The sequence below is a fragment of the Rattus norvegicus genome, chromosome 1 (genome assembly GCF_036323735.1).
Source record: "Rattus norvegicus strain BN/NHsdMcwi chromosome 1, GRCr8, whole genome shotgun sequence".
Lineage (NCBI taxonomy): Eukaryota > Metazoa > Chordata > Mammalia > Rodentia > Muridae > Rattus > Rattus norvegicus.
In genome coordinates, this window is record NC_086019.1 from 184,618,623 (window position 1) to 184,646,555 (window position 27,933).

General features: G+C 42.9%; 2 protein-coding genes across 11 annotated transcripts in view; one reads left to right on the forward strand and one right to left on the reverse strand.

Moving 5' to 3' along the window:
• Uqcrc2 (ubiquinol cytochrome c reductase core protein 2) overlaps positions 1 to 11,182 on the forward strand; it is a 30,565-nt gene extending 19,383 nt beyond the window's left edge. Inside the window, exons 9-14 of the mRNA NM_001006970.1 lie at positions 1,286 to 1,381; positions 1,684 to 1,883; positions 4,071 to 4,151; positions 6,402 to 6,478; positions 9,102 to 9,255; positions 10,664 to 11,182. Of these exons, the coding sequence (NP_001006971.1) occupies positions 1,286 to 1,381; positions 1,684 to 1,883; positions 4,071 to 4,151; positions 6,402 to 6,478; positions 9,102 to 9,255; positions 10,664 to 10,747 (692 nt within the window). The 3' untranslated portion in view covers positions 10,748 to 11,182. The remainder of the gene's footprint in view (positions 1 to 1,285; positions 1,382 to 1,683; positions 1,884 to 4,070; positions 4,152 to 6,401; positions 6,479 to 9,101; positions 9,256 to 10,663) is intronic.
• Pdzd9 (PDZ domain containing 9) lies at positions 1,009 to 27,931 on the reverse strand. 10 transcript variants are annotated; one of them, NM_001024777.3, is made up of 6 exons: positions 23,480 to 23,559; positions 21,743 to 21,907; positions 20,581 to 20,660; positions 18,081 to 18,222; positions 16,541 to 16,730; positions 10,322 to 11,993 (listed from the first exon to the last, which is right to left on the reverse strand). In NM_001024777.3, the coding sequence occupies exons 1-6, from the start codon at positions 23,508 to 23,510 to the stop codon at positions 11,600 to 11,602; spliced, it is 1,002 nt and encodes a 333-aa protein (NP_001019948.3). In that variant the 5' UTR covers positions 23,511 to 23,559; the 3' UTR covers positions 10,322 to 11,599. The 10 variants fall into 10 exon arrangements, with proteins under 10 accessions (XP_038934147.1, XP_063119206.1, NP_001019948.3 ...); XM_039078219.2 differs by lacking the exons at positions 10,322 to 11,993; positions 18,081 to 18,222; positions 20,581 to 20,660; positions 23,480 to 23,559 and adding exons at positions 1,009 to 1,186; positions 3,438 to 3,498; positions 27,730 to 27,931; XM_063263136.1 differs by lacking the exons at positions 10,322 to 11,993; positions 18,081 to 18,222; positions 20,581 to 20,660 and adding exons at positions 1,009 to 1,186; positions 3,438 to 3,498 and having other exon boundaries at positions 23,480 to 23,643.
• Between the last annotated feature and the right edge of the window lie 2 nt (positions 27,932 to 27,933).

Sequence of the window (27,933 nt, forward strand, 5' to 3'; positions counted from 1 at the left end):
ATTTATAAGCAAAGAGCATCACTAATAACAGAAACTTTAATCTGCGAGATAGGCAGAAATTAAAGGGTTGGCTCTTCCCAGTGTTACCTAGGATTTGGAGAAATGTACATTGTCAAAAATTGCTGGCATGCTGGGCGTGGTGGCTTATCTCTTTAATTCCAGCACTCCAGAAGCAGGTAGACCTCTCCAAGTTTAAGGCCAGCCTAGTCTACATAGTGAGTTCTAGACCAACCAGAGCTACATAGTGAGACTCTGTCTTAAAAAGAAAAAGAATTATTGGTGGGAGTATAAGTTGACAGCTTTTGAATATATCTGTTAAAGGTTCTTTATTTTAGATACTATATAGCCACTTATCAAGTGTGTAAATTACAGATGTATTACATGGTTTGTCTTTTTACTCTTAATTCCCCTTAATTGTACAGTGCAAGATTCCAACAGCTATTAAAAACATGCTAATGTCTATTAAAAAGATATTGGTTGAATAAATAATGTATTCATAGTGTAAGATATTTTATAACCATTTCTAACTACTTAGATACAAAATATGGAAGACAATTCAGAAACATTAAAGACAATAATAGCACTTTTAAAAATAGGGTCTTAGGATGTAACTGAGTAGTAAAAACGTAGATTCAGCCTCTGGCACCACAAAAGGTAGTGGTGGTGCATGCCTTTAATCCTAGCACTCAGGAAGCAGGGGCATGTGGCTCTCTGAGTTCAAGGCCAGCCTAGTCTGCAGAGTGAATTCCAGGACAGCCAGGGCTACAAAGAGAAACCCTGTCTCAAAGAAAATAAAAAGATGAAAGAAAATTAATATATACAGGGAAAGTATACAGGAAACTGTATATATATATATATATATATATATATATATATATAGTAACTTTACAGGAAAACATCTAGATGACTGTAATAGTTAATACTAAATAGTGAATTGATAAGAAGAGTGCTAATTGGGCAAGAAGATTTATGTTTTCTTTGCTGTTTGTTTCTGTAATGTTTGGGTACTTTTGGATTTAAATAATTTATTAGTATGTCTGTGTACATGATTGGCAGCTGAGCACATGCCACCAGTACCCATGTGTGGAGGTCAGAAGACATCCTTCCACCCTCAGTTGGGTTCCAGGGATCCAGCTCTGGTCTCCAGATTGGTGTGGTGCTCTTGCCTGCTGGTCTGTCTTGAAGCCTGGTTTGTGTTTAATAAGTACATATTTTAAAACAAGGAAAACACAGAAACTTTACAATTATATTATAGAAATATTGACTCTTTGCTTCCATTGAACAGGTGTGAGTCATTCTATCCTAAAGGAAGTTGCTGAACAATTTCTCAACATTAGGGGTGGCCTTGGTTTAGCTGGTGCAAAAGCCAAATACCGCGGAGGTAAGTGTTCTTTCTCCTAGGTTTAATAGCACATGCCAGTGGCATTTCTCTGCAGAGATAGCATGTTGGAGCAGCATTAGCTTGATTGTTACTACCAAACCATGTCAGTACAGAAGAAAAAAAGTAGGTAGATGGCTCAGGTGTAATGGGAAACATGCTTTGAGTGGGGAAGCCTGGTAAACCACAGACCCTAACCTTGGTTAATTAGTATTGTCATAGAGAATACTGATGGGTAAAACCACTGATAACAAAGATTCTTTTTTTTTTTTTTTTACTCCTTACTCTTCCCTCACATGACCTAGGTGAAATTAGAGAGCAGAATGGAGACAATCTGGTCCATGCTGCTATTGTAGCAGAAAGTGCTGCCATTGGAAATGCAGAAGCAAATGCATTTAGTGTACTTCAGCATCTTCTTGGTGCTGGACCACATATCAAAAGGGGCAACAACACCACCAGCCTCCTGAGCCAGAGTGTTGCCAAAGGAAGTCAACAGCCTTTTGATGTGAGTCGGAGCAGTCAATATCTCCTGTTTTAATTTCCAGAGACATGTTACTTGTGATACAGTCTTGATTATCTACTAATGATAGTCGATTTTAAATTTTAAGATGAACAGTTATAAGCTTAATTGGGTGGTATCAGAGAGAAGGGTAACCGCTTACCTTGCAAGCATGAGGACCTAAGTCCAGTCCCCAGAAAGCACGTAAGAAGGCTATGTGCATAGCACATGATTGTAATCCAGTGATGGGGAGGGAGATAGGTTGGTCTCTGGGGCTCCCTGACCAGTGTGCTTTCCTACTATGAGTTCCAGACCAAAGAGATCTAGTCTCAAAAGCCAAGGAAGTCATTGCGTGACAAACAATACCATAGCCTCTACACATGTACGCAAGAGCACATATGCAGTTATATACAAATACATGAAATATATAAAGGAAGAAAAGGTTAATAAAGGAAATGCTTCATTGTCCTTATTTCCCTAGATATACCTGGTATCTTCCTCTCTGCTTCTGTTCCTGTGGCTGTTTCCTGAGTTTGATGTTCTTTGTTTTACAAGCAAGTGGCCAGAAAAAACAATGAATTGATTACAGATACATACCTCCATCTTGAGCTTAAATTAATACAAAAATGATGACATTAAGAACAGGAGGGGGGGTTGGGGATTTAGCTCAGTGGTAGAGTGCTTGCCTAATAAGCACAAGGTCCTGAGTTCAGTCCTCAGCTCCAGAAAAAAAAAAGGGGGGGGGGGGGCTGGAGAGATGGCTCAGTGGTTAAGAGCACCCGACTGCTCTTCCAGAGGTCCTGAGTTCAATTCCCAGCAACCACATGGTGGCTCACAACCATCTGTAATGGGATCTGATGCTCTCTTCTGGTGTGTCTGAAGACAGCTACAGTGTACTTATATATAATAAATAAATATATCTTTAAAAAAAAAAAAAGAAGAACAGGAAGGGACTGGAGAGATAGCTTGGTGATTAAAAGCACTGACTGCTCTTCCAGAGGTCTGAGTTCAGTTTCCAGCAACCACATGGTGGATCACAACCATCTAGAATAGATTCTGATGCCCTCTTCTGTTATGCAAGCATACATGCAAATAGTGCTCAAGCACACACACACACACACACACACACACACACACACACACACACACACGGGTGAGTGGTGGCTGCTGCTGCTGCTATTGTTGTTGTTGTTGTTTGAGACAAAGTCTCATATGTTCCAGATTGGTCTCAAAACTTGCTATGGCAGAAGATGACTTTGACCACCTAATATTCTTGCTTCTACCTCCCAAACGCTAGGATTACAAGTGTTTGCCACATGCCTATGTTAACTTTTGATGCTTCTATGACAGGAATATGCTTTCAAAATGTGATATTTGCATCAGGAATGTGTGAAATGTCAACCAGTCATAGTGGCATACTGTTGTAATCTCAGCCCTTGGAAAGTGAAGCAGGAAGATCAGGAGTTCAAGGCTAGCCTATACTATCTAACAAGAACCTGCCTCAAGTGAGAAAGAAAAAAAAAAATGTGAAATGTCAACCAAGTATTTATAATTACTTACCCTTTGGTCTGCCTTTAAAAGACAATAGGTGAGCTGAGAATGATGGTGCACAGCTGTAATCCTAGAACATAGAAGGAAGGTCAAAATAGTAGTATTAGAAGTTCAGCATCCCTATCTAGGTAACACGTTTGAGGCGAGCCCAGACTATAACATCCTGTCTTGGTAAGAAAAAGTCAGACAAACAGAAATACACTTGGGATTAAAGGCGTGTACTACCACCACCCAGCTAAACCAATGATTCTTAAACTTCACTGTGAGTAGGAATCATCTAAAACATAGGTCTGGAGTGAAGGACAAGCAAATCGGTGAGCCAGAGAGTGCCAACAGCAAAATAAAGAAATCAGCCTGTCCTGCTGCAGTCTGTCCTGCTGCAGCTCACCTCGGTATCACTGTGCGCTGCGACGATGTTTGTGCTGCCCTTCGTCATTATGAGAAGCTTTGAAAAGCCCAGTAAAAAGGAAGGGTTAAATGTGGTTCTGAAAGGGATAATCTGCAGAACATATCAGCCCTTGCCAGAATTAAGTAAATCACTATGTTTGGTTTATATTATAATTTTTATCCAAGTAATCTTGGTAAATTGTGATCTCTTCTATCTGGGAAAATACTATACAGTAAAGTTCTATTATATTTCAGGTTTCTGCATTTAATGCCAGTTACTCAGATTCTGGGCTCTTTGGAATTTACACTGTCTCCCAGGCTGCTGCGGCTGGAGATGTAAGTTACAAACTCATTAACTCCTAAAGCATTTCTCCCATTGCTGTGTTTTTAGTTAGATGTGAAATGTCTGAGTGCCATGCTTCGTCATAGATCTTTATGGTCTGATATCATTGAATTATATTACCCGGAAAACTTTAAAAAATGTATATTAATATCTACAGGAAGGGGAAATGCCTACTTTGGTTCTTCTTAAACATGTGATTCTGACATCTGTATTTCAGAACCCCAGATAGGTCAAGTCCAGGATGTATATTAGTAGCTCTTCATTGTATAGATGGTGTTAGTAAGAAGGCTTGGGGTGTGACTCAGCCTTGTCGTGTATGGGGCCCTGGGTGTAGTCAGCATAGTCATATAAACTGGGGGTAGTGTCATATGGCTTCATCTATCTAGTGTTACTAGTCCCAGGAACAGATAGGAGGCAAGAAGATCAAAACCTACACAATGAGTTCTGGGATGCATGAATCTTCATCTCAAAAAAATAAAATTTTAAAATAAAATAAAAACAAAACAGAAATCCGCTGAGGTTCTAAGGCAGCAACACAGTTTGTAGGTGTGGAGAGAACAGAATGGCAAGAGGAGAGAAAACAGTATTGAGTGCAAAGGAATGAAAGGTTAGTGGAAAGAGAGGAGCTTAGTCTGTGAAGAGGGAAGCTGAAGACAGATTCAGTAGATACAGAATTTAGAATGGTAAATGGTTCAAATTTGAAAAGGGAGCAGCAAGTGTAATCTAAACACAGATTTTAGTTCAGCAGCAAAAGCAACTGCTGAGCCAATGTCGGGTCACATGTGAAGGGAAAGAGAAACTTGAAAGTAAGAGACTTGGGGAAATGAGTGGCTAAAAGCAGAGACTGGCCCTGCAGCAGTGTCAGGGTCTCCTTTAATAGTGATCATGGATTCTGCATAGTATAATCATCCAGGTTTGGTTTATACGTTTTCTTCATTGGCATTCACTCCCCTAACAGGAAATGAAGGAAGTGGGTAATAGGATTCATGCCAGGTCGGATTCCTGAAAGTGGGCAAGTTAGAACGAGGAAGAAGATAGAGGAAATAGTTGAAAAGATTGGCAGGAATGACTGAAGGATGACTTAGGAGTGTGGGCAGTTTTAGAAGGCGCGGGGGTAGGGGCGACAGGTTGGGAGGAAGTGAACAGTTGAGATCTTACTAAAGTGAGGGAATAGGGATAGTGACTAAGTGAGGCCAGGCTTTGGGATTAGAGATTTGAGGAGATTGTATAACCTTAGGCAGTTCCACGTTATGTTCAAGTCTGGGGTTGTGGCCATGGAAGTGGGTAACAAATATGGAAAGGAAATCAAAGTCTTAGAATTTAGGTTGGGCCTGGAGAGATGGCTCAGCGGTTAAGAGCACTCACTGCTCTTCCAGAGGTCCTGAGTTCAAATCCCAGCAACCACATGGTGGCTCACAACCATCTGTAATGGGATCCGATGCCCTCTTCTGGTGTGTCTGAAGACAGTGACCGTGTACTCACATACATGAAATGAAGAATTTAGGTCTTTATACAGAACAATAAAGCCACAAGTCCAGAATGATGCCAGGACTGAGGTGGAGAAAATCCTAATTTGTTTGTTCTACAATTATGTACTAAGTACCCACATCAGGGAACTTTGGATTCTTTCAATTTCTCCTCTTTTGATTACTGAACTCTGATGTTCCAGATGTGTGCAAGCCTTCCAGGTTAGCTGTGTTTGTGTGTCCCTAATAAACAGTAGTAACATGGAGTCTATTCTGTCTTCCTCAAGGAAGAGGTACCAGTTTCCACCAGTTTCTGCCCTGTGCTTCTTAAGATTTATAAGCAGCTTGGTGGATACTGTTGGCTTTTTCTTTGTATATTGCATTTGTGTATAGAAGTGAAGTTTCATTTCTCAGTACTGTGACAGGTCAGCATTTAAAGGAAAAGGCTCTATTTTGGCTCACAGTTTCACTTTATCATGGTTAGGAAGGTATGACGTCGGAAGGCACAGAGACTGGATTGAGATGCAGAAAACAGGACTGGGATCAGAACCAGCTGTATTCCTCCAGGCCCAGCCCCAATGACTGTGACTAGATTATGTCCTAAATGTTCTGTAACCTCTCAAAGTAGCAGCACCAGCTGCATGGTGAACATGGTGACCACAGAATTCCCCATGAACACTAGAGCTTCCTGTTATGTTTTTGCCTCGGTACAGGAACATTGATCACTCAGGAGACCCAGGCTCTGGCCACTGATGGCTTTTTATTTCTGTGCCCTAGGTTATCAATGCTGCCTACAACCAAGTAAAAGCAGTTGCTCAAGGAAACCTTTCCAGTGCAGATGTCCAGGCTGCCAAGTAAGTTTCTATGTTTCTGTATTATGTATTTCATAGTTCCCTTATTTAAAAGCTGATTTTAAAAAATACTATATGCTCAGGCTGGAGAAATGGCTGGTTGCTAATTGCTCAGTGCTTAAGAGCACTGGTTACTCTCCCAAAGAACCCAGGTTCAAATCCTAGCATACACATGGCAGTTTACAACTGTCTATAATTGCCACTTCTGGGAGATCTGACAGCCTCCCACAGGCATATATGGAGGTGGAGCACCAAAATCCAAAATAAATAAAATTTTAAGAATTAAAAAATATGTATTATTATATGCTCCTAAGAATTGAAAAGTAAAGAACAGTATTAGCAAAGAAAGGAAAGGCTGTAGTTCAGTGGTAGAGACTGCCTTGCATGTACAGGACATGGGTTCTAATCTCAGCACTATAGAAATGACCTTTGTTTTTCTATTTATGGTTTTTGGTATTATATATATATATATATATATATATATATATATATATAATATTTTAAGACATTAGAGGCTAGAAAGATGGCTCAGCAGTTAAAAACATTGGCTGCGGTTGGGGATTTAGCTCAGTGGTAGAGCGCTTGCCTAGCAAGCGCAAGGCCCTGATTTCGGTCCCCAGCTCCGAAAAAAAGAAAAAAGGAAAAAAAAAAAAAAAACATTGGCTGCTCTTCTAGAGGACCCAGATTCAGTCCCCATTAGCAGTTGCATTGCAGATTAAACCATCTATGACTGCAGATCCAGGGATCCATCACCCTCACACAGACGTACATGCAGGCAAAATACCAATCAATGTGCATAAAATAAAAATAAGTAATTTATATATTTACTTTATGTATATGAGTATTGTTGCCTGTTTGACATGTATGCAAGTGTACAGCATGTATGCCTTGTGCCCTCAGAAGTCAAAAGGTGTTGGATCCCCAGAATCCAATGATTGTGAACCTCTATGTAAGTACTGGGAACCAAACCAGGCCTTTTCCAAGAGCAATAAGTATTCTTAACCACTGAGCCATCTCTCCAGACCCATCTTTTCTTTTTTTGTATGTGTGGGCTCACCCATGCCATGGCACATGGAAGTCAGGACAACTTGAAGTAGCTGTTCCTCTTTCCACCATGTGGATTCCAGGGACTTAATTTGGGTCATTTGTTTGGTAGCAAGAACCTTTACCCTCACTGATCACTTCTAGTATAGATAACTCAGATGCCTTTTGAAGATGTGTTTGTAAAGAGTAACAATTTCTTTGTGTGACATAATTGTGAATTAAGTCTGTCCGTTCATTTCAAAATGAAGCCTTTTCGTTCATGTTTAAGCTATAGGGCGTAGAAGACATTGTAATGTGCCATACTTTCCCACCTGACTTGTTCATCATGCCCCTCCCTCACTGAGATAAATCCCAATTGAGTATTAGTGTGAGTGTGTGTGTGCGTGTGTGTGTGTGTGTGTGCGCGCGTATGTGTATAATTATCAGCCAAGTGGATGGTACATTAAGAGTCACATAAGTAAGCATATTCTCTTACTAGAAATGCCTGCCCTGGAGGGTGGAAAAATGGCTCAGTGGTTAAGAGCACTGATTGTCTTTGCAGAGAACCTAGGTTCAATTCCCAGCACCTATATGGCAACTCACAGCTACCTGTAATTCCAGTTCAGAGATCCAACACCCTCATACAGACATACATGCAGGCAAAACACCAATGTACATAAAATCCAAGTAAAAATAAATTTTAAAAAAAACTAGTTTTAAAAGAAGAAGTGCCTGTCCCCTGCCCCGGTGGTGGTACACACCTTTAATCTTAGCACTCAAAACATGGAGGCAGAGGGATCTCTAAGGTTGAGGCCAGCCTGGTCTACAAAGTGAGTTCCAGGACAGCCAAAGCTGCACAGAGAAACCCTGTGTCAAAAAAACAAAGCAAACACAAAGAGAGAAATGCCTAGAAAGGGGGCTGGAGAGATGGTTCAGACCTCAAAAACTCTGGCTGCTCTTCCAGAGGACCAGAGTTCAATTCCTAGCCCCCACATGCCGGCTCAGCTGTCTATAACTCCTGTTCCAGGGAATCTGACTCCCTCACACATGGAGGCAAAACTGAAATGTACATAATAAAAAGTAAATAACTTAAAAAACAAAGGAAGAAGAAATGCCTGGAAACGGTAAGTTCAAAATAAAAAATATAAATATAATCCTAGCTGAGCATGATAGCACACACCTTTAATCCTAGCCTTAGGAAGAAGAGGCAGGTGGCTTGGACTACATAGTTCATAGCCAATCATAGTGAGTCCCAGATAGCGAGGGCTATGTAGAGAGACCCTATCTCAAACACACACACACACACACACACACACACACACACAAAATAGCAACAACAAATATATTTGTTTTCATAAAAGTTGCTTCATGATTAACTCACCTTAAAAGTTTTGCTTAAGCTCTACTCCAAAGTCCAAGGACGGCCTGTTGATTTTTGAGAGCTGTTTTGTATTGACACCTTCCAAACAGAGATGCATAAAGGCATTGCTTCAGTGAGGACTACCACAGACTTCTTAGCCTGTTTGAAATACATTTACTGTCTTGCTGTTGAGGGGAAGGGAGGAGGGAGAAATAAAACCGACTTCCGCCTCTTACTGGACAGGAACAAGCTGAAAGCTGGATATCTAATGTCTGTGGAGACTTCAGAGGGCTTCCTGAGTGAGATCGGGTCACAGGCTCTAGCTACAGGCTCTTACATGCCACCGCCTACTGTCCTTCAGCAAATTGACGCTGTGGCTGATGCCGATGTTGTAAAGGTAAGCAGACGAGATCATCTCACCTTAGACCTTCAACCTGGTGCTCTGCTTTCAGAGTGACTGCACAGGCTTCCTAGGGCCGTGCTGGTGCAGAGAGCAGGCGAGCTCTTCACCACCATGTCTACAAATAGCTCCCCTTACAACTTGGGTGTAAGTGTCTTCCCCATTCAAGCAGATACCCATTTTGAACCATTTTAATTAAACTCTAAGAGGTCAGGCAGAGTCAGATGAGTAACTTCTCAGGTTTCATGGCCACTTGCTTCTTCTCAATGCAAGGAACCCCATGCCAGTCCTTCACCATGCACACACTTACAGTCTCCACATTCTTCCAATCTAAGGCCTTCTCTTCTAGTTTCCTCACCTGTCTTAAAAAGTAGTGTTTCCTACAAGATTTGAGTGCTTTGTTACAGCCAGGTAGTGGACATAGAGGCAGGTGCATTTCTGAGTTGGAGGCCAGCTTGGTACACAGAGTCAGTTCTAGAACAGCAGGGGCTATACAGAGAAACCCTGTCTCAAAACACACACACACACACACACACACACACACACACACACACACACACACACACACACACAAAGAGTTGTTTGAGTACTCATAAGGTGAACTGTGCTGTAAATCTACATCAGTGGTGCTTCTACAGCAAAGACCACCCCCTTTTACTGTAGGTGTCTAACCATCTCATCATTGTGTAGAAGAGTCTGGCTTTAGCTACTCCCCCTGCCTGCATTTCAGTTGGCCCCAGAATTTATTCTGATATCATCCAAAAAGTATACTTTGTAGAGGGCTGTGTAAATACTCACTCGCCCCGTCCTGCTGCCTTCTCTCCTGCATCAGAAAAGCTAGCTTGGGATAATGTAGGAGCTCTTGCTCTACCTAGTCCTGCACACTTAATAAGCCTTTGATTGAAATAATGACATGGAGAATACCAGAACAGCCAGGCATGCTAACAGATGCCTGGAGTTGCCCCGTGTCCTGGAGGCTAAAGCAAGAAGAGTGTGAGCTGCAAGCAGCTTGGACTGCATAGTCTCAGGACCACCATAAAAGGAACACCAGGCATAAAGCTACTTCGATTACATAAGTCTGCTTTAATGTGAATAACGACAGTATCTTGATTAATTCATGCCTTTTTACCATTACAATACCAACGTGCAGCCTACCAGTAGCCATTCTTCGTGGTTTTGAGTGTCGGTGGGGTTTTTCTTCAAGACTGTACTCATCTAGAGACCTTCTGTTTGCTTAGCTGCACATGTGATGCTGTACACCTTCAGAATAAAACACTGTCTCACGGTTAATCGTCTTAGGAGGCTGTGTTACAGAGTTGCTGCCCTAGAATGTCTGGTCCACAAACTCAAGGTACATGGTTTATCTACTTGGTGATGACATTTAACTCTCTGTGTTTTATTTAAGGCTGCGAAAAAGTTTGTTTCTGGCAAGAAGTCAATGACAGCAAGTGGAAACTTGGGACATACGCCTTTTCTTGACGAGTTATAACAGATGCATGTATCCAAGTCTCAGCCCAGACCAGCAAACACATCAGAGTCAGGTTTCCTAATTATTAATGTTAATTCAACATTTTTCTCAATGAAGAAAAAAACTTAAAAGTATAGTCCTCCTAGCTGCCATAGAGCCAATAAAACATTGTATGTAAATGTTTTTCTTGTACTCTTCCTAGGCAGTCAACAGGTATTTATTAAATGCTTTAAAGAAAACAGTAATAGAGTAATTAAGTTCACTAATTACATCAATTAAGAAATTTCAGAATCTGTTAAAATTGAGGCTAAGCAGCTTTAAAAGTAAAAAATTCCAGATTATTACTGATGGCTTTTTAAAATAAAAACAACTTTAAAACTTGCTCAGTTTGGGATAATAACAATTGAACAGTCTGGATTTTGCCCCGTTTACAGTAAAAGTACATTTCTAAGGAAAGTCCTCTCATCTGGTTTCTTTTGTGTCTGACTCCTTCTCCTATCTTCCTGGCTTGTTTCAGTCCTGACTTTCCAGGTAAAGGTATCACTGAGAGGGTGTGGGCGGGGCTGTAATGTAAACAACCAGTCCAAAACCTCAAGGAAAACTGTACCATACAAGGCAAATGTCCGCCATTCTGATGATTGGGCAGGTTCCTCTAGTGGCGTTGTAACAGCTGAGCAAATGATGGTGGCTCTGAGAGCAGGTCTGTGGAGCCTATTAGACCACAGGGAAGTAAGGAAGAAGGCGTTTCTGTAGTCATGGGAGGGAGGGCTGGTAAGTCGTGTAGGAAGTACACAAATCAACACCATGGTAAGACATAAAAATTGGATGTTTAAAAATAAGAAGTTCTATGGCTACAAATTTGCAAACCAATACCTAACCAAACTTTGACACCTGTTCACCTTTGCCCTCCTTGTCCTGTGCAAAATCCTCCAGCCAAAAGGCATCAGAGATGGAGGAAGCGGGGGAGGAGGAGGAGGAGATGCGTTCATCTTGCTCCACCATTGCCCAGTATGGAGAAGGTGCCCTCAGTTCTTTCTCGTCGTCCTTGTGAATTACTACGTCGCTCTTAACGTCTTTGCCAACACTAATAGTATTGTCCTTCTTCTTATACCCATGCCATTCTGTGGAGATCGACAGCGGTATTCGTACAGGGTGATTCCACACTGACCGAGGATACCTGTAATACTTCAGTCTGTGATCTAAAACTGTATCTTCATGCTCATCGCTTTCAAAAGACTGTTTGGCCTGCTCTGTTTTCTTTGGTGTACTGAAATTAAGAGTGAATACAACATATTCTTACTGTCTTAACAGTTAGAGTTCCCAACAGAATATCTTATAAACTATTTGTCTCATAAATTTAAAAAAAATTAAGATATTTGGGGCTGAAACATGGCCCATATCAGGCAACTCACAACTGCCTGTAACTCTAGTTCCAGAGGACCTTACACCCTCCTCTGGCCTTCGTGGACACTGTTCTCAACTTACACACACATAGTTAAAATCATTGTTTTCCTTTTTTGAGAAAATCCAAAAGTACAAATTACCTTCATTACTTTCCTGCATTATTGAAGTGTTAATGAAATGGATTTTTGATGTTTGAATACTTTGAGATTTATTATTTATTTCATGTGTATGAGCATTTTGCCTGCATGTATATGTTTGCCTCAGGTATGCTGGTGCCCAAGGATGTCAAATGAGTTTGTCCAGTCCGCTGAAACTGGACTTATAGTTGGTTCCTAAACATTTAAAAGTCCCCTAATATAACATTTATAACTTTTTTTTATAACTTTTCTTTGACTCATAAATTACAGGCATATAAATATACACGTACTTAAGTCAGGCTAGTGCTTTCTGGCTCATTGAAGAGGCTGCCCACCCACCCTATTCCCTACAAGTGTACAGACACGCACGCGCGCGCGCGCACACACACACACACACACACACACACACACACACACACACGTGCGCGCCTTCTCCACTGTGCTTTAGAGCACCTATCCTAACCCCTGGTTTCAAAAACTCTTACCTGCCTACCTGTCTGCCTCCGAAGCACCAGAACGCATCTTTCCTCTTAGAAGTAGCCTTTGAACCAGAAAGATGTTTGTTAAAGTGTCTTTAGGGTTTTTTTCCTCAACCACAAATGTAAATCCTGCCTTAAATTATTTGACACTACTTTTATTTATTTATATATTTATGTTATACTATATTGTTTTATATCTGAAGAAGCAGCTTCTTTCTCACTCGAGCAGTGCTATCACCACATGGAAACAGTTCCATGTCATTTTTCAGGAGAAATCGAAGATACTGAGTCTTTCTATGAAATATTTACAGATTTGGCAACTAATTCAAATACTTTTAAAAAAATTTTTTTGAGGGGCTAGAGAAGTGGCTCAGCAGTTAAGAGCACTGGCTCTTTCAGAGGTCCTGAGTTCAGTTCTTTTACAACCATCCATAATGGAATCAGATTCCCTTTTCTAGTGTGCATGAAAACAGCACTCAAATATATAAAATAAGTGATAAACAGATCTTTTTAAAAATGTTTTTAAATATGCAGAAAAACATACACCAAAAAAATTTTTTAAAAATCACAGAAATCTGTATGGTTACCCCTCAGGTCAAGAAATATTGTTTTGGCTACTAGTTAAACCTCCCAAACATTTTCTTTGCTAAATCACTACTTTTTTTAAGTTTATTTTATGTATATGAGCACACTCTAGCTGTCTTCAGACACACCAGAAGAGGACATCGGATCCCATTACAGATGGTTGTGAGCCACCATGTGGTTGCTGGGAATTGAACTTAGGAACTCTGGAAGAGCAGTCAGTGCTCTTAACCGCTGAGCCATCTCTCTAGCGGATAAGTCACTATTCTTTATGGGTGGGATCTGTGCAAGGCATACCTATGGGCTACATCTGACCCTTGACCCCCAAATTTGAGCCTCTGAAGTAAGGTTGGTATATAAAGTTGTTTTCTAGTCATGGTCCTTAGCTATATTTCTGAGCAATGCAGTTACAGAAACCTGCTATTAAGAAATCCTGCTGGAATTAAAGGCCATTCTTGTAGCAAAGCACTAGATTTAACATTGTAGAGTCTCGTGTTCCTAGCACCCCTAGCACACCTCTTTCAGAAGGGTCCCTTGTAGTCCTGTAAGCTCTCGGGGAGTTAGTTGGGGGGAAGAGGATTGTCAGCTTTTTCATTCTGGAAGAATCACACACAGGTTAAAGAAAACAAGACTGACTCTTGTCTTCATGGAGTTTACGTTTTCCTGAGATTAGTGATCACAATGATTTAATTAAAATTGGAATCATGGACAGACAGTGCTATGAACACACATGACAGACACATGGTTCTGGCTGTCCTAACACTCCCTGTAGGAAGGTCTCTAAAGTTTGCACTGAACCTTGGAGTAGAAATGAACAACAGTGTAACCACGGTGTAGGCAAAGAGAGTGTGAAAAGCTGAAAGTCCAGACAAGTAGAGGAGAGTGGTACTGGTCCAGGCTTCAGAAGAGCATTAAAGACAGTTTAAGGGCTTTGGTGTTTCTCCTAATTATATATGTTCCTAAAGTTCTTAAGTTGGAATATCCTGTGCTCATTTTTACATTGTAAAAAGGTTATCCTGTGTAAAGAGGGAACAGGAGTTGACAGGAATGGGGTGCTCAGATGGTGGCTTTGGGGTGATGGTAGCAGAGAGAAAGTGGGTACTGTGGTGAGGTGCCAAGTAGTGACTGAGGGGCTCTCAGAGGGGACAAAAGAATCAAGCCTAAAACTTTGGCTTCTTTACTAGGCAGAGTATCCCAGTAGGATACTAGCAGCCTTGTGGTTTGGGTGTGAAATGTACCCTTAAGAGCCTTGAGCTGAGCACTTGGTCCCGGCTGCTGCTGGTATTTGGGGAGTTGGAAACTTTAGGGAGTAGAGCCTAAGTGCAGAGATAAGTCACCGGGGGAACATTCTCTGAGATACACTGGCCCTCACCCTTTCCTCTCCGCCTCTGTAAAATGAAGACTTTCTTCAACCATACATTTCTCACCATTATGTTCTGCCAAAGCATGTGGGACCAAATGGCCATTGACAAAACCCTCTGAAGCCATGGGCCAAAATGAATTCTTCAGCTACTCAGTATTTTTGTCAAATAAATAGGGAAAAAATAATATAACTGGCTTTTGATTTTAAGGATAAATTCGAGGAGGTTGCCATACATCTAAATGGAGATAATATACTTTGCAAGTGCTCAGTGTATGGATAGTAACAGAAGCCACAGCTACAGAGACAACATAAGAAACAAAGGAGAGCCAAAGACTAAGCTTTGAGGAACTCAAGTTTGTTATAACACCAAGAGGAAGAATCCAACAGGAAAAGGAAAATCAGCAGGAAGTGGTCTCAGAAAACAGGGAAGATATGTCAAGGGCAGGAATAAAGGGATTGGGTAGTTGTAAAGAGTCTAATGCTACTTTAAAGGTAAGCAAAACACACAGGCAGTAGTGGGACACAGCTTTAGTCCCAGCACTCAGGAGGCAGAGGCAGCAGATCTCCGAGATCGAGTTCAGCCTGGTCTCCAGGGCAAGTCTCAGCACTACACAGAGAAACCAACAAAATAGAAAAGTTATCAACATAGATATACATGCTGGCACACACACATATGACAAGCAGAATAAAATCGCCATGGGGATTTCAATAGGAAGGTGGCAGATGATCTGGGAATAGGCCTTAGCTGACAAGAAACAAAAAACAATGCCTGCATTATAGTGCCTGGGCTGTGTGTCCAGAAGAAATGGAGAACTCAAACAGCTTTTTCATCAAATGAGGACAGACAGAGGAATCAGTGTTTACTAAGAAGGCAGAGGCATTGTGCTGGTTGAGTTTTGTCAACTTGACACAAACTTAGATATATCTGGAAAGAGGGAATAATAGTTGAGAAAATATCTCCATAACAATGGTCTGTAGGCATATCTGGAGTATAGCCTTAGTAGTAATGGGCGGGTCCAGCCCAATGTGGGCGGTGCCACCATGGAGAGGTGGTTCTAGATGGTATAAGAAAGGCAGTAAATAGCAGTCTTCCACATTCTCCAGTTTCCACCCTGATTTCACTTGAATAATGGACTACTATGTGGAAATGAAAGCAAAATAAACCCTTTCCTCTACAGATTGCTTTTGGTCATGGTGCTTTAGTAATAGAATTCCTAACTAGACAGGTATAAGCGTTATTCAGAATGATCTAGAAAGTTAATGCAAGAGAAAGAAGAGGAAGTAGGATTCTCAGCACTGTGTGTGCATGCCCCAGTGGTGGTCAGCTTGACACCAGGTATATCTTCCACCTTGCTCTACCTTTCTGAGAAAGGGTCTCACTGAACCTGCAGCTCACCAATTGGACTAGACTGGCTGTCTGACTAACAAGCTCTGGGGTTCCTTTTGTCTGCCCTGCTGCCGCTGGAGTTAGATGTGTTCCACCACACTCAGCTCATGGGTGCCCAGAATACAAATGCAAATCCTCATGCTTCCACAGCAAGCACTTTGCCCACTAAGCCAGTTCCCCAGCCCCATCTTAATCTAGGTTTTAGGGCTAGACCGACTGCATTGGCAAAGTGCAGATAGATTTGGGGACAGAGTATCCATTAATGACTGCTGATTCATTTTCTAACCCAGGTTGCCTTTATAACACTTCCTCATATGACATCCTACAGAATGTCCCTTGTAAAAGAATATTGTCCACTAAGCCCTGGCAGTGTCACCAAACCCTCATCCCATAGCTGTTACCATTTGATCATTCTCATATTAAATAAGAACCTTGTACCTCACAAGCCTAGGTTTCACTTACTGTGGGATTGGAAATTTGGTCTCAGGGATTAAATCATATACGTCTTTCCATTCCTGGGGTATTTCAATAAAGCCTCGATAAGCCTTGATTTGTAGCACTGTTCCTATGGTGATATTTTGCAAAAGCTTTAAAAATTCACGGAGGGTATATCCTAACACATTGGCATGTCCAACACTAATCAGAACATCACCTGTAAAAGGAAAACAGATAAAATAATGACTTGAAAAGATCTATAATGATCAGGATCTTTACTGAAATATTTTAAGGGTTCATATGTTGGCTCATTGTGACCAAAGTGAACTCTTCTAGCTTGAGTGTTCTTAGCATGATAAAGATGCTTAAGTAAGTTTCTAAACAGCCGTCTGTATTTTGAGTACATTTCCAAAGTTCTTAGCTTAACAGAGGCTAAACTCCAAACCATTTAGATTTAGGATTCTAAGCATAGAGAAATATGTGCTGTAACTAGTTAAGAGAAGCCACTTTCAGGTGGCTCCGTGGCGCAATGGATAGCGCATTGGACTTCTAGAGGCTGAAGAGAAGTCACTTTCCATCCTACCTGCATGGAATTACCAGGCCCTCCACAGAAAATAGGCTAAATTAGGTACAAAGACTTCTGTTTAAATTTTCTGCCCTTTCCTAAATTAAATTGGGCAAATAACTGTACGATGCATTAATTATCTTATGTTAATTATGCTTATGATATGTATATACAGAATATGTGTGGATTCCTAGGAACCTAGAACTTGTTCTGCTCTTGCCTCCACCCCCTCATCGTATCCCACTAGAATTGGTTCAAAAGACTGAGAACAGGACCATGGGAGACATTGTCAACCAAAGAACTTCTGAGTATCCAGCAGGTGGAAGGAGATCTGTACTTCAACAACAGAATCCCAGGTCCCCAAAACGAAAGCTAAGAGAATTAGTTATTCACTTATGTGGACTTAACCACCGCACTGCCCACTCCCACCAGCCACCATGAAGACCTGTAAGCTGGGCCTAGTCACAGGCATTTCTGCCTGGGCATTAAACCTGCATTGGGATAACAGGAGTGTCCAGGTCTCTGCAGCCTTTGGTCTCTCCCATTTTCTAAGCCTGGTTCTCCAGATTTTCTAGCAACTCTGTCAGACATTGCCCTAAATTATGTGCCTTAACAACAGTTTCCTGTTGCTTGCAATAAGGAGCATGAATTTTAATAGCAAAGCCTATAAGGAATACAGAAGGTTTGCTCTTAAAGGATAGATTCACTCGGGGGAATTTCTAGTTTACAGTACTTCTCAGTGGAGAGCAGATGAAGTCTTGAGAGTATTATTGGCATGGGCAAGGCCATGTCAAGGCCCCCGATACCCATGGAAGTGGCAACGCCTTCCCCAGATGAGGCTCAGAAGCATGCCAAAGCCTGCCTTTTGTCCAAGGATGAACGAATTGACCAGTGCAAAAACTAGCAACTGCAGCTTCCTCCTCTAGGATAACTGCAACCTGACCCTGCTCATTTACATAGACCCCTACTGAGACCAGCTAACTCGTTCCTCCTCCTCAGTACCCTCCAACAAAGTGAGTACAGCCACCAGTCCCAGCTTCTCTGTGTCTGTGGTTCCCTCAGTATCTGTAGTATCTTCATTCCTGTATTGCACCGTCTGTGCATGTAAAAGCCAAGAGCCCCCAGTGACCTCCATTCCAACACACTGAAACCCAGGCTTGGAGAGAAGGGTCAGGACACTGACAATGCTTAATTAAAACTGATAATGGTTAATTAATTAATGATAATTCCTAATCAGGAATTACACTGATCCTGAGGGATTGGCCAAGCATTGTCAGAGTCACATTTCCTAGTGCCAGATCCTACCAGAAACAAAAGTTATCACTGTTCTAAAAAGTCTGAGGAATCCTCCTGGATTCGTTTTGAGAAGTCGATGAGACTAAAACCAGCTGGACACAGTCCTGCATCCATGTAAAACCAGTATTCCAAAGGCCGAGGCAGGAAGATGGAAAATTCAAGGCCAGCCTGAGCTACGTGGTGAGAACTTCAGAATTCAGCAAGGTTTCTCTCAGAACTACCTCCCTTCCGGCTGCTCAGTATGAAACAGCTGCTCTTCCTGCTGAGGTTAATTACAGTAACAAAGTCACCCTCTTAGGGTGAGCACATGTGCCTGATGTTAAAAGGGGTGTTTATAGCTAAAAACTACGGCTTGGTGTTCCTACTGCTTAATTATGTTGTAAGAGGGTGACTTTTATCAGGAGGACAGAAAATAAACAGCTGAATTCCCTGACTATTCTGGCTTTAAACCAAATGTGTCAGGGTATGAGTGTGATTGCCCTGTCAGGAGACAGATAATGCCTTTCACAGATACCAACTTGGTACTTATGAACACCAACTTCATCTGAATTTTTTCTACTTTAATAGACTGTAGGAATGACATTGTGTAGGCCTGTTTAGATCGCTTGTATTTAAATTAACTTCACAGCAACCACACCACTAGTGAGAGATGGGTCTTCTTGTTCTCCATTCCAACTAGAATGTACACATGTTGTGTGGTTACGATCGTGGTTTTATTGTGTTTTGTTTGTTTGTTTGTTTGTTGGCTCTCCACGTTAACAACCATAGGACCTGCACATGGAGAGGAATTAAGAAAATGTACCATGAATAAATGAATCCATGAGCCTGAGTATGGCTAACTGAATGAATGAAGCCAGTGCATGGCTAATGTCCATTATCAAAGCCGTGATAATATGTTAAAGCTATAGAAAGAGCTTAAAGCTTTGTGTATCAAACAGCCACAGAAAACCAGCATCAAATTAGCAAATCAAGATAAAACACCAAAGGGGACAGGTGTCAAAGATAGCAAAGCTCACGGTCGCTGTCAAAAATAATGGACAAGCAGACTTTGGAACCTAGACACTGAGTGGTAACTGATGGTCCCCAAACATCTGCATTGAAATATCACTGCTTTCCAGGAGAGCCCGTGCTACATGGAGAGAACCTTTGAAATTAAAAATCTTTTTAAAAATTTAAAAAACTCACTTCTGCTTATTAGGCCATAGGTAACATAGTATGAGGTTCATAGGAGGTCTTGGGTTCAAATGTGACCTTTGACCACAATCCTTATACTTGGGTTTGCTCCCCCCCATACATATGTACATATATATACACATACATGCATAAATACATAATCATTATAAATAATATATACACATACAATTATATATATAATGTTTGGTTTGTATTTGGAGTTTTTTTCAGGCAGGGACTCATGTAGCCCAGGATGCCCTTAAATGCCTCCTGATCCTTCTGCATTCACCTGCCAAGTGCTAGGGTGATGGGCAGGTAGCCCCTAACCATCTGTACAGTCCACAGATTATCTCACTTCTTGAAGTGCCCAAACTCCACGATCTGCATTCCAGAAATACTGCAGAATGTATTTTGAATAATGAAAATGAAAATACTTTATACAACACCTGAGACAGATAACACTCATTCACCATTCTTTCCTTAAGTGTAGACACAATAAATGGGTCAGCTTTGTGGGTAAGTCACAGTGGATTAAAAGTTGAACTTAAGGCAGAAGAGATGGTTCAGGGTTATGAACAATTGCTACTTTTCCAGAAGACCTGAGTTTGTTCCCAGCACCCATGTCAGACAGCTCACAACTACCTGTAACTCCAGCTCCAAGGGATCTGATGCCCTCTGAACTCTACAGCTGCTGCACTCATGTGTACAGAATCATACACACTAATTAACCATGAAAATAATGTTTAAAGTTGAACTCTAGATTGCTGCTGACCTCAGAAAGCCCACTAGTGGTAGCCTGGTCATGAGATTCTGTGTCACATTTAATGTCAGTAACATTATATGTTGATTTGGATAAGCAATATGCCCCCTCAGCTCAGTTATTTAAACAACTGTTTCCCGGTTGTTGGGAGCCTGTTGGAGGAACTATGCCACTTGGGGTGAGCTTTGAGAGTTTATAGCCCCACCCCACCTCCAGTTTGTCCTCTGCTTTCTGCATGTGGCCAGATGTCTTCTCTCAACCTGCTCCAGTCACCTGCTGCCCTGCATCCCGTGCCGTCATGGACTCTCCCTCTAGAGCCATATGTCTTCCATACACACATTGTTCAAAGACAGCTAGAGCTGAGGAAGTGCTCAGTGGGCTGAACAAGCATGAGGGCCAGAGTTCAGGAACCCAGTACCCATGCACATGCTTAGTGCATGTGAGGCCCATCTGGAATCTAGCTCAACTGCAGACTCCAGGCTCACAGGAGAGACTCTGCCTCGATGTATACAATAGAGGACCCCCAGCATCAGTCTGTGCCCTCTCTGTACCACTCACACAAATACAAGCAAAAAATAATTGTAAAAGACAACTAGCTACAGAGAAGCCATAAGGATGAGAGCTAATTGGCATGTTTCTACAGCTCGTTTTCAAAGCTCTTCGCAACATTTTAGCAAATGCTAACAACCTACAACAAAGATGGGGTTCTCCCAATCTTGATATGAGGTCCCTGAGGCTTGAAATACTAAGTGACTTTGACAAGGTGACAAAGTGACAGATCTTGGATCTAATTTCAGAACAAGTAGCCTGAAGTAGTTTTCCCTCTCATGACTTCTCACTGGCTGTGCATCCTTGACTTCTAGGCAGAGCACCAGGGCTCAAGGCTAACACTGGCAAAACATGTCTTGCATTGGATAGAACCCCACCCCCATCCCAGAATCACCTAAGAAGTGAGGTAATTTTGATGAGATCCTTAGGCTTGGAGTCAGAGGGTAGAGGGGGTTAAATTTCAGTCCCTGGCAAGCTCCTACATGTCTGCATATTTGCATAGTGGCTCAGTGTAAAATGTGCCCCAGGGTTGTTGAGAGGGTGCAATGAGATCATGTTTCTCAAAAGGCTAGCTATGATTAGCACCTCCCTGGAAAGAAGAGTCATGCACAGTCTAGTGCTTCGAGGTGACTTTGGGTCTATGCCTGTACCCCACTTACCAAAAGTGAGGAAGACTCCACCACTAAGTTCCTGTGTACTGGCCTACAAAAGGAGGACAATAAGAACTTGTCCTACCTAGAGTGCCATTAAGAACCAACTAGACAGTGTGTAATGGGAGGATATATGTGGCGGCATCTGGACTATGGGAAAATTTCGGACGGTGTCATATTTTCATGCTGACTCCCTGACAGCAGGTGGGAAGGAGGCATGTGGAAACCACAGTCACCTGGCTGGAGTATTCCATCACTGGCTGCAGCTCCTTTATTGATGAGGTGGCTAATCTGGAGGTAGGGCCCGTTCTGAATGATGACCAGGCCCAGTCCCAGGCTGCCCACAGTGAGTTTGGTGTGAATCATTTTGTTCAGGCTGGCCCTGTGGTTGTATTCTTTTTCTAAAAGAACAAAGGGAACTTGTTTCAGTGACTTATCAAGACAGCAACAGCACGGCAGTGGTGCTTTGAAGTTAGGAAACTAGACTTTAGGGCTTTGATTAAACAGATTACACAGTCATCCTGCTCTTCAGTTTCCCCTCTGGGAGAATGAGTGCTGAAAAGTATGTGGGAACTGAACAGGACAGGTAAAAGGCTACTGTACAGTCCTAGTACATCATGGGTGTTTAATATCCGTTACATCGTCCACTCCCTTGACAAACATTCATTGATGCAAGCATGTGCTCAGGCCCTGGATTAACTATGGTGACCTAGATGGGCTTTTTGCCCAGTGGACCTCACAGCCTGATAGAGGACGCAGCTGTCAGTCAATTATGTAAACACAAATTGGATGCTAAGTAGAAAGAAAAGGCCAGAGAGCTCTGAAGTTAAACAACAGGGACCTAAGAGTCACATTGGATAGGGACTGGCTTTCCCTGAAGGAGTGAATATGAATCGGAGTGAAAGTACCAACCAGCTGGGAGGAGGGGTGAAGAGAATCAAGGGTCTGAGGCAAGAGGAAACCAGCCTTCGTGGGGATGACAAGAAACAGCGTTGGGCAAGTGGTGGAAGGCACCCTGCCGGGCAGATGGGCTACTATCCAGGGTTACCTTACTGAAATCTTGGAAGTAATTTAAGCTGGGCATCATGGTTTTGATTAAAATCACCATGCTGGCTGTTGTATGGAGCCCAGAATGGAGAGAAGTATAAAGTAGGTTGCAGTCACTCAAACACGTCATAGCCCGGTAGTAGAAATGGGCAATGGTCGAGCCACGCAGCATCTGGGAGGAAAGACACCAGTCCGTTCCGCACACACTTCTGCAAGGGCCAGTGCTCTGAAAGGCACCAGGCCTCAGCTGACTCTGGGAGGCTGTGGTATTTCCGGGATCACTGCTAAGATGGGCTTCCCGTGCTCAGCTGTGGGGACTCGAGAGGCTCTTCTCAAAGCCAATGTCCTTGTTGGACAACTCCGACAACGCCAGGTGGAGAGCTAAGCGTACAAGTTAAATGTACTTATGAAGTGACCTTGTTTCTCAAAACAGCAACGGGGTGGGTGAGATGGCTCGCCTGGTAAATGTATTTGCAGCTAAGCCTGACAACCTGACCAATCTCCAGGACTCACATGGTAGGAAGAGAGAACTGACTCCCACAGGTTCTCCCCGCACAAATACACTAACTATAATCTTAAACGTTTAAAGAGAGCAGAGTGAAAGGAATAACTAAAAAAAAAAAACCCTACATATGGTTCCATGTTTAACCGCTGTCCGTCCATGGGGCGGACAGGGCAGTTGCAAGGACACTTAGGGGAAGTGAACATGTTCTCTTGCTTGACTGCAGTGCTGGTTAAAAGTGTTATATATTTGTGGAAACTCAGAGAGCTGTCCACTAAAACAGAACATCGCACTTCATGCAAGTTGTGTTTCCAACAAACAATGATGAGAGATTCCCATGCGTGACCGCCCGTTTTAAAGGAAAGGCAAATCTAGAAAGGCTTGGAACCCAACGCATCACCCTTGTCCTGTTTCCCCTGTTTACCGTTTTTGCTTTTGGAGGAGTCCTTCTCCATTGCTCAGAACAGGGCTCTCTTGATCCTCCCAAAGCCTAGGTTGGAATCTGTCCCAACTTCCAACAGTTTGGAATCCTCGAGGCACCAGATGAGGGCCGCAGGCCACGGGGAAACCCGGGCCCGTCCATCTCTCTGAATGGCCGCCAGAGGGCGCTACAAGGCTGCGTCCCAGATTTTGGGCAGTCAGGTAGTTGCCACAAGGCTTCAGTAGGCCGTGAAAAATGTGGCACGAGTGAAAACTATTCCAATGTAGAGTATGAAAATTATATGGAAAAAATTGTTTTTCTGTAGGGATGAGCAGAGTGTCTGCTTCACACAAGGATCTTCATTCATTGTGGGAAAACACTGGAGACACAGCAGGAGCATAAAAGGAAGAGGGCCTCCATATGTGATCGCCAACATTGCTGGGAGAGCACAGAAGATCACGTATCCCCTGAATGGTGGTATTCAAATATTGTTACATCAACAGCTCTAACTGCCTTGCCAGTGTACTTTATTCATGTGTGTTTTATATGAGAAAGGGCCAAGAATGGCCTTAAAACAATGAGTCACTATTAGAGACATATTATTGCTTCCTTCCAAAATAATTCCTCCTCCCACACAATTCCCTCGACAAAATTCAGTACTACAAAATTCACTGGAAGCCACTGTGTGGCTTGTGGGGATGCTGAGGACAGGAGAGTAGATGAGATGGACAGGAACTTTACCCTCTTAGAAATTGATTTTTTTTTCTCTCCCCTACTCCCCCCAAGACAGGGTTTCTCTGTGTAATCTGGCTGCCCTGGAACTCACTCTGTAGACCAGGCTGGCCTCTACTGCCTCTGCCTCCCAAGTGCTGGGGTTAAGGGACAAGGCACTACTGCCTAGATAGAACTTTACTTTCTTTCTTTTTTTCTTTCTTTCTTTCTTTCTTTCTTTCTTTCTTTCTTTCTTCTTTCTTCCTTTGTTTCCTCTTCCTCCTCCTTCTCCTCCTCCTCTTCCTCCTCTTCCTTCTCCTCCTCCTCCTCCTTCTTCAGAACTTTTTTTTTTGTAGCATTGGCTGTCCTGGAACTCAAACTCAGAGATCCATCCACCTGTCTCTGTCTCTAAAGTGCTGGATTAAAGGCATGTGTCAGCACTGCCCAGCGTGGAACTTGTATTTTCAACATAGATGGAGAGAACTTTAGGAAACTACAAATTATGAAAACAAGTTTTAATAGCTAAAACAGTATAACGAAGTGGATCACCACTCTGATGGGGAAATATTAACCACCTTGGCCCGGGATATCCAGTCCTATAACAAATGGCTACCAAACCCCTATTAGAAGTCAGGCACTGTGTCAAGATTTTTAGGGTGAGCCTGGGTATGTCTCAGCTTAGTCTTCTGTTTCTCTAGCTCTGCCCAAACAATAAGCCGGGACAGATTTTCATTAACTGGACCCCTTCCTGCAGGTTTTGTGCAAAGGGTCCCTCCTGCTGCATTTCTTCTGATAGACCCCTTTTCCCTCTTCCAGTCTGGCTGGAATCCATTGGGTGCCGAGTTTACTTTGTTACAAAGTGTATACTTTACCTGCATCTTCCTGCCAGGGGAGAGTGATTAGAAACCGTGGGCACAGCTCTTGTCAGCTCTCCTTCCTTCTCAGGTGGAAAATCGCTTTAGAGTGGATACCAGGGCCATGCTGACTGGGAGGAATGTGTGACAAAATTCAAGAACACTGTGCTTTCCCAGCTTCCTTTCAGAGCTAAATAACCTTCTCCTCCATCTCTTGCTGCTGCTTCAGGGCCTTTTGTCCAGGACCCCACACCCCCAGAGCAGCTAGTGACCAGTGCAGGGTTATTGCAGAGCTCCCAGCAAGCCTAGCTGTGGCCCTGCCGTGGCTACCCTATAACCTCTGACTTCTCTGCCCAGTTGTGTTTCTTTTCTATCTCCCCAGAGATATGGGGACCAAAAGCATTCTCTAATAGCTCCTTGTAACTCCGTGTAATTCTTTCCTAGAAGATTCAATCCACAGCATCAAATGCTAAAGATAACCTGATGTATAGATGCTAAGAAAGGATTCTGAACCTGGACCACCCAGTGGAATGATGACCAATCCTTAAGAAAACTTAAGTCACTGGTACAGGAAAACTCTATAATCCAAACTGTTTCTTTCTAAATGGTATGTTGTAACAGAGGAAGAAAATGAACACACAGTAAGACACCCATTGGGCCAGGAGGCAGCAGCAACAGCAATCCCCAGAAAAGGAGTAGACCGCTGCTACAGGGACGGGGAGCCATGTTTGACACTCAACTCACGTCTGGTTGTCCCAGTCCTGCTCCTTACAGTACATGGGTGACTGTAACAACTGCATCTTGAAACATGGATCACTACAAGGGCCTAAGCTGGATGTGAGAGTCTAAGCCACCCAACACGTAAGTCACATGAGAGGTTCTGACAACACGTAAGAGGGATCATAGGTGCGTAGGAGGGATGTGATGAGAGGTTCAGTTTTGCCTCAAGATGGCAATGCCCCCACCCAGTGGTCCTGCAGGACCCACTGTGGTCCTGCAGGAGATGCTTGCAGACCCTAAAAGAAGCAAGTCAAAATTGAGCACTAAGCCACAAAAGGACAAATAAGCTTTTGTTTCTTTCTTGAGACAGTCTCTCTGTGCAGCCCAGGCTGCTCTCGGAACTCATGGTCCCCCTGCCTCAGCCTACCAAAGACAAGGACTGCAGGCATGTGTCCCCACACCCAGCCTTCTACGTGCTTTTCAAAGGTTTTTCTTGGCTTGGTACGTAGGTACACATCTTTAATTACGGCATTCAGGAGACAAAAGCAGGTGTGTCTGTGAATTTAAAGCTAGTTTGGTCTACACAGTGAAATTTGGGTCCACAATGCTATATTTCCTAAGATGCTTTATCACAGTTATCTATATGTGTCCATGGGTACGCATGTGTCATGGTCAGCGTGTGGCGGTCAGAGGAGTTGGCTCTTTCCTTCAGCCATGCTGGTCCTGAGCACTGAACTCAGGTCTTCGGGCTCCATAAGCAAGCACATTTCTGCTGAGCCATCTCTCTGACTTGCATTTCTCGGCAGTAGGACTGTTTCATCAAATCCGGGTAAGTGTGTCCCATGAATAGGTGATATGAAGGGAATTCAAATCACTGGATCAATGTGGTTCTTTTTCCTGTAGTGAACTTTATTTGAAGATACTGAGGAAATGAAAATGTACTAGCCAGATATGGTACCACACCTGTCATCCCGGCTTTGCAGACAGAGGCAGGATATGAATTCCATACCAGCCTGAACTACCTAAGAGCCTGTCAAAAGGCCGGGTGGTGGCACTTACCTTTAAATGATCCCAACACTCAAGAGGCAGAGGCAGGTGGGTCTCTGAGTTCAAGCCCAGCCTGGTCTACAGAGCGAGTTCCAGGACAGTTAAGGCTACACAGAGGAAACCTCAAAACCAAAACCCAAAACACTTTATGATGACCAGGTTACAGAAAAAACTGCAAAATTCACACTTTGTAATCCAGGTGCTCCCCTCTCCCCACCCCCGGGGCAGAGGGACTGATCGATCCCCGGCTATGGTGAGGGTTGTAGGGCGAGTGATCTGATAGAAGTCTTTTAAGGGCGTTTGTGTGTGTTTTCTTGCTTGTGTGTGTAAGGCAGAGGTCAATGCCATTCTCCAACCCCCTTCCACCTCTTTTAACAAAACAAGGTCTTTCCCTGAGCCTACAGCTCACCAATTAGGCTAAATTATCTCTATTTCCACCAGCAGGGGGATCATAGGCACTGTGCCTGGGCTCACATGGGTTCTAAGCAAGACCTCATGCTTACACAATAAGCACCTTACTGACTGAGCCATCTCCCAGCCCTCTGCTGTCTTCTTGACAAACCATCCTTGGCTGAATAAGCTGCTTTCCCCAAGATTACACCCAATTCTTGGGGTAGCTAGCACCTAATACCTAGTCAGTACTAGAAGACTTACTCCTAACACAACTCAAAACATCCTGTGCCTGGAGCTGACATCAGACTAATTCCACTTCCTTCCTTTCCCTACAGGAATTAGTTCTAAAAGAGCTCCCTAGTAAGTGTCCTGCACACCACCGATCAATAACTTTTCATCCTGGAGACAGTCCCAAGAGAACCAACCTACAAGACAGCTGCCATTTGATCGCTGGGTATAAGCTCACCTCTGGATCTGACTTGTGTCTTCTCTAACCCCAAGAATCCGAGGTACAAATTTGCAGCATACCTACCACTCTCTTGGCCCATGTAGTAAACTTGACCGAGAGAGGAAGTGTGTTCATTATCCTGTCAGGCCAAAGATGCTCCTTCAGGTGGAGAGTAATGGCACCGTTTCTTCAGTTTTCCCTGAAGTCCCATCTGGATTCAGCCTCTTCTGAGCTGAGTCGTACCATCTATCACAATAAAGCGCACCACGGTCTCAGTCCTTTAA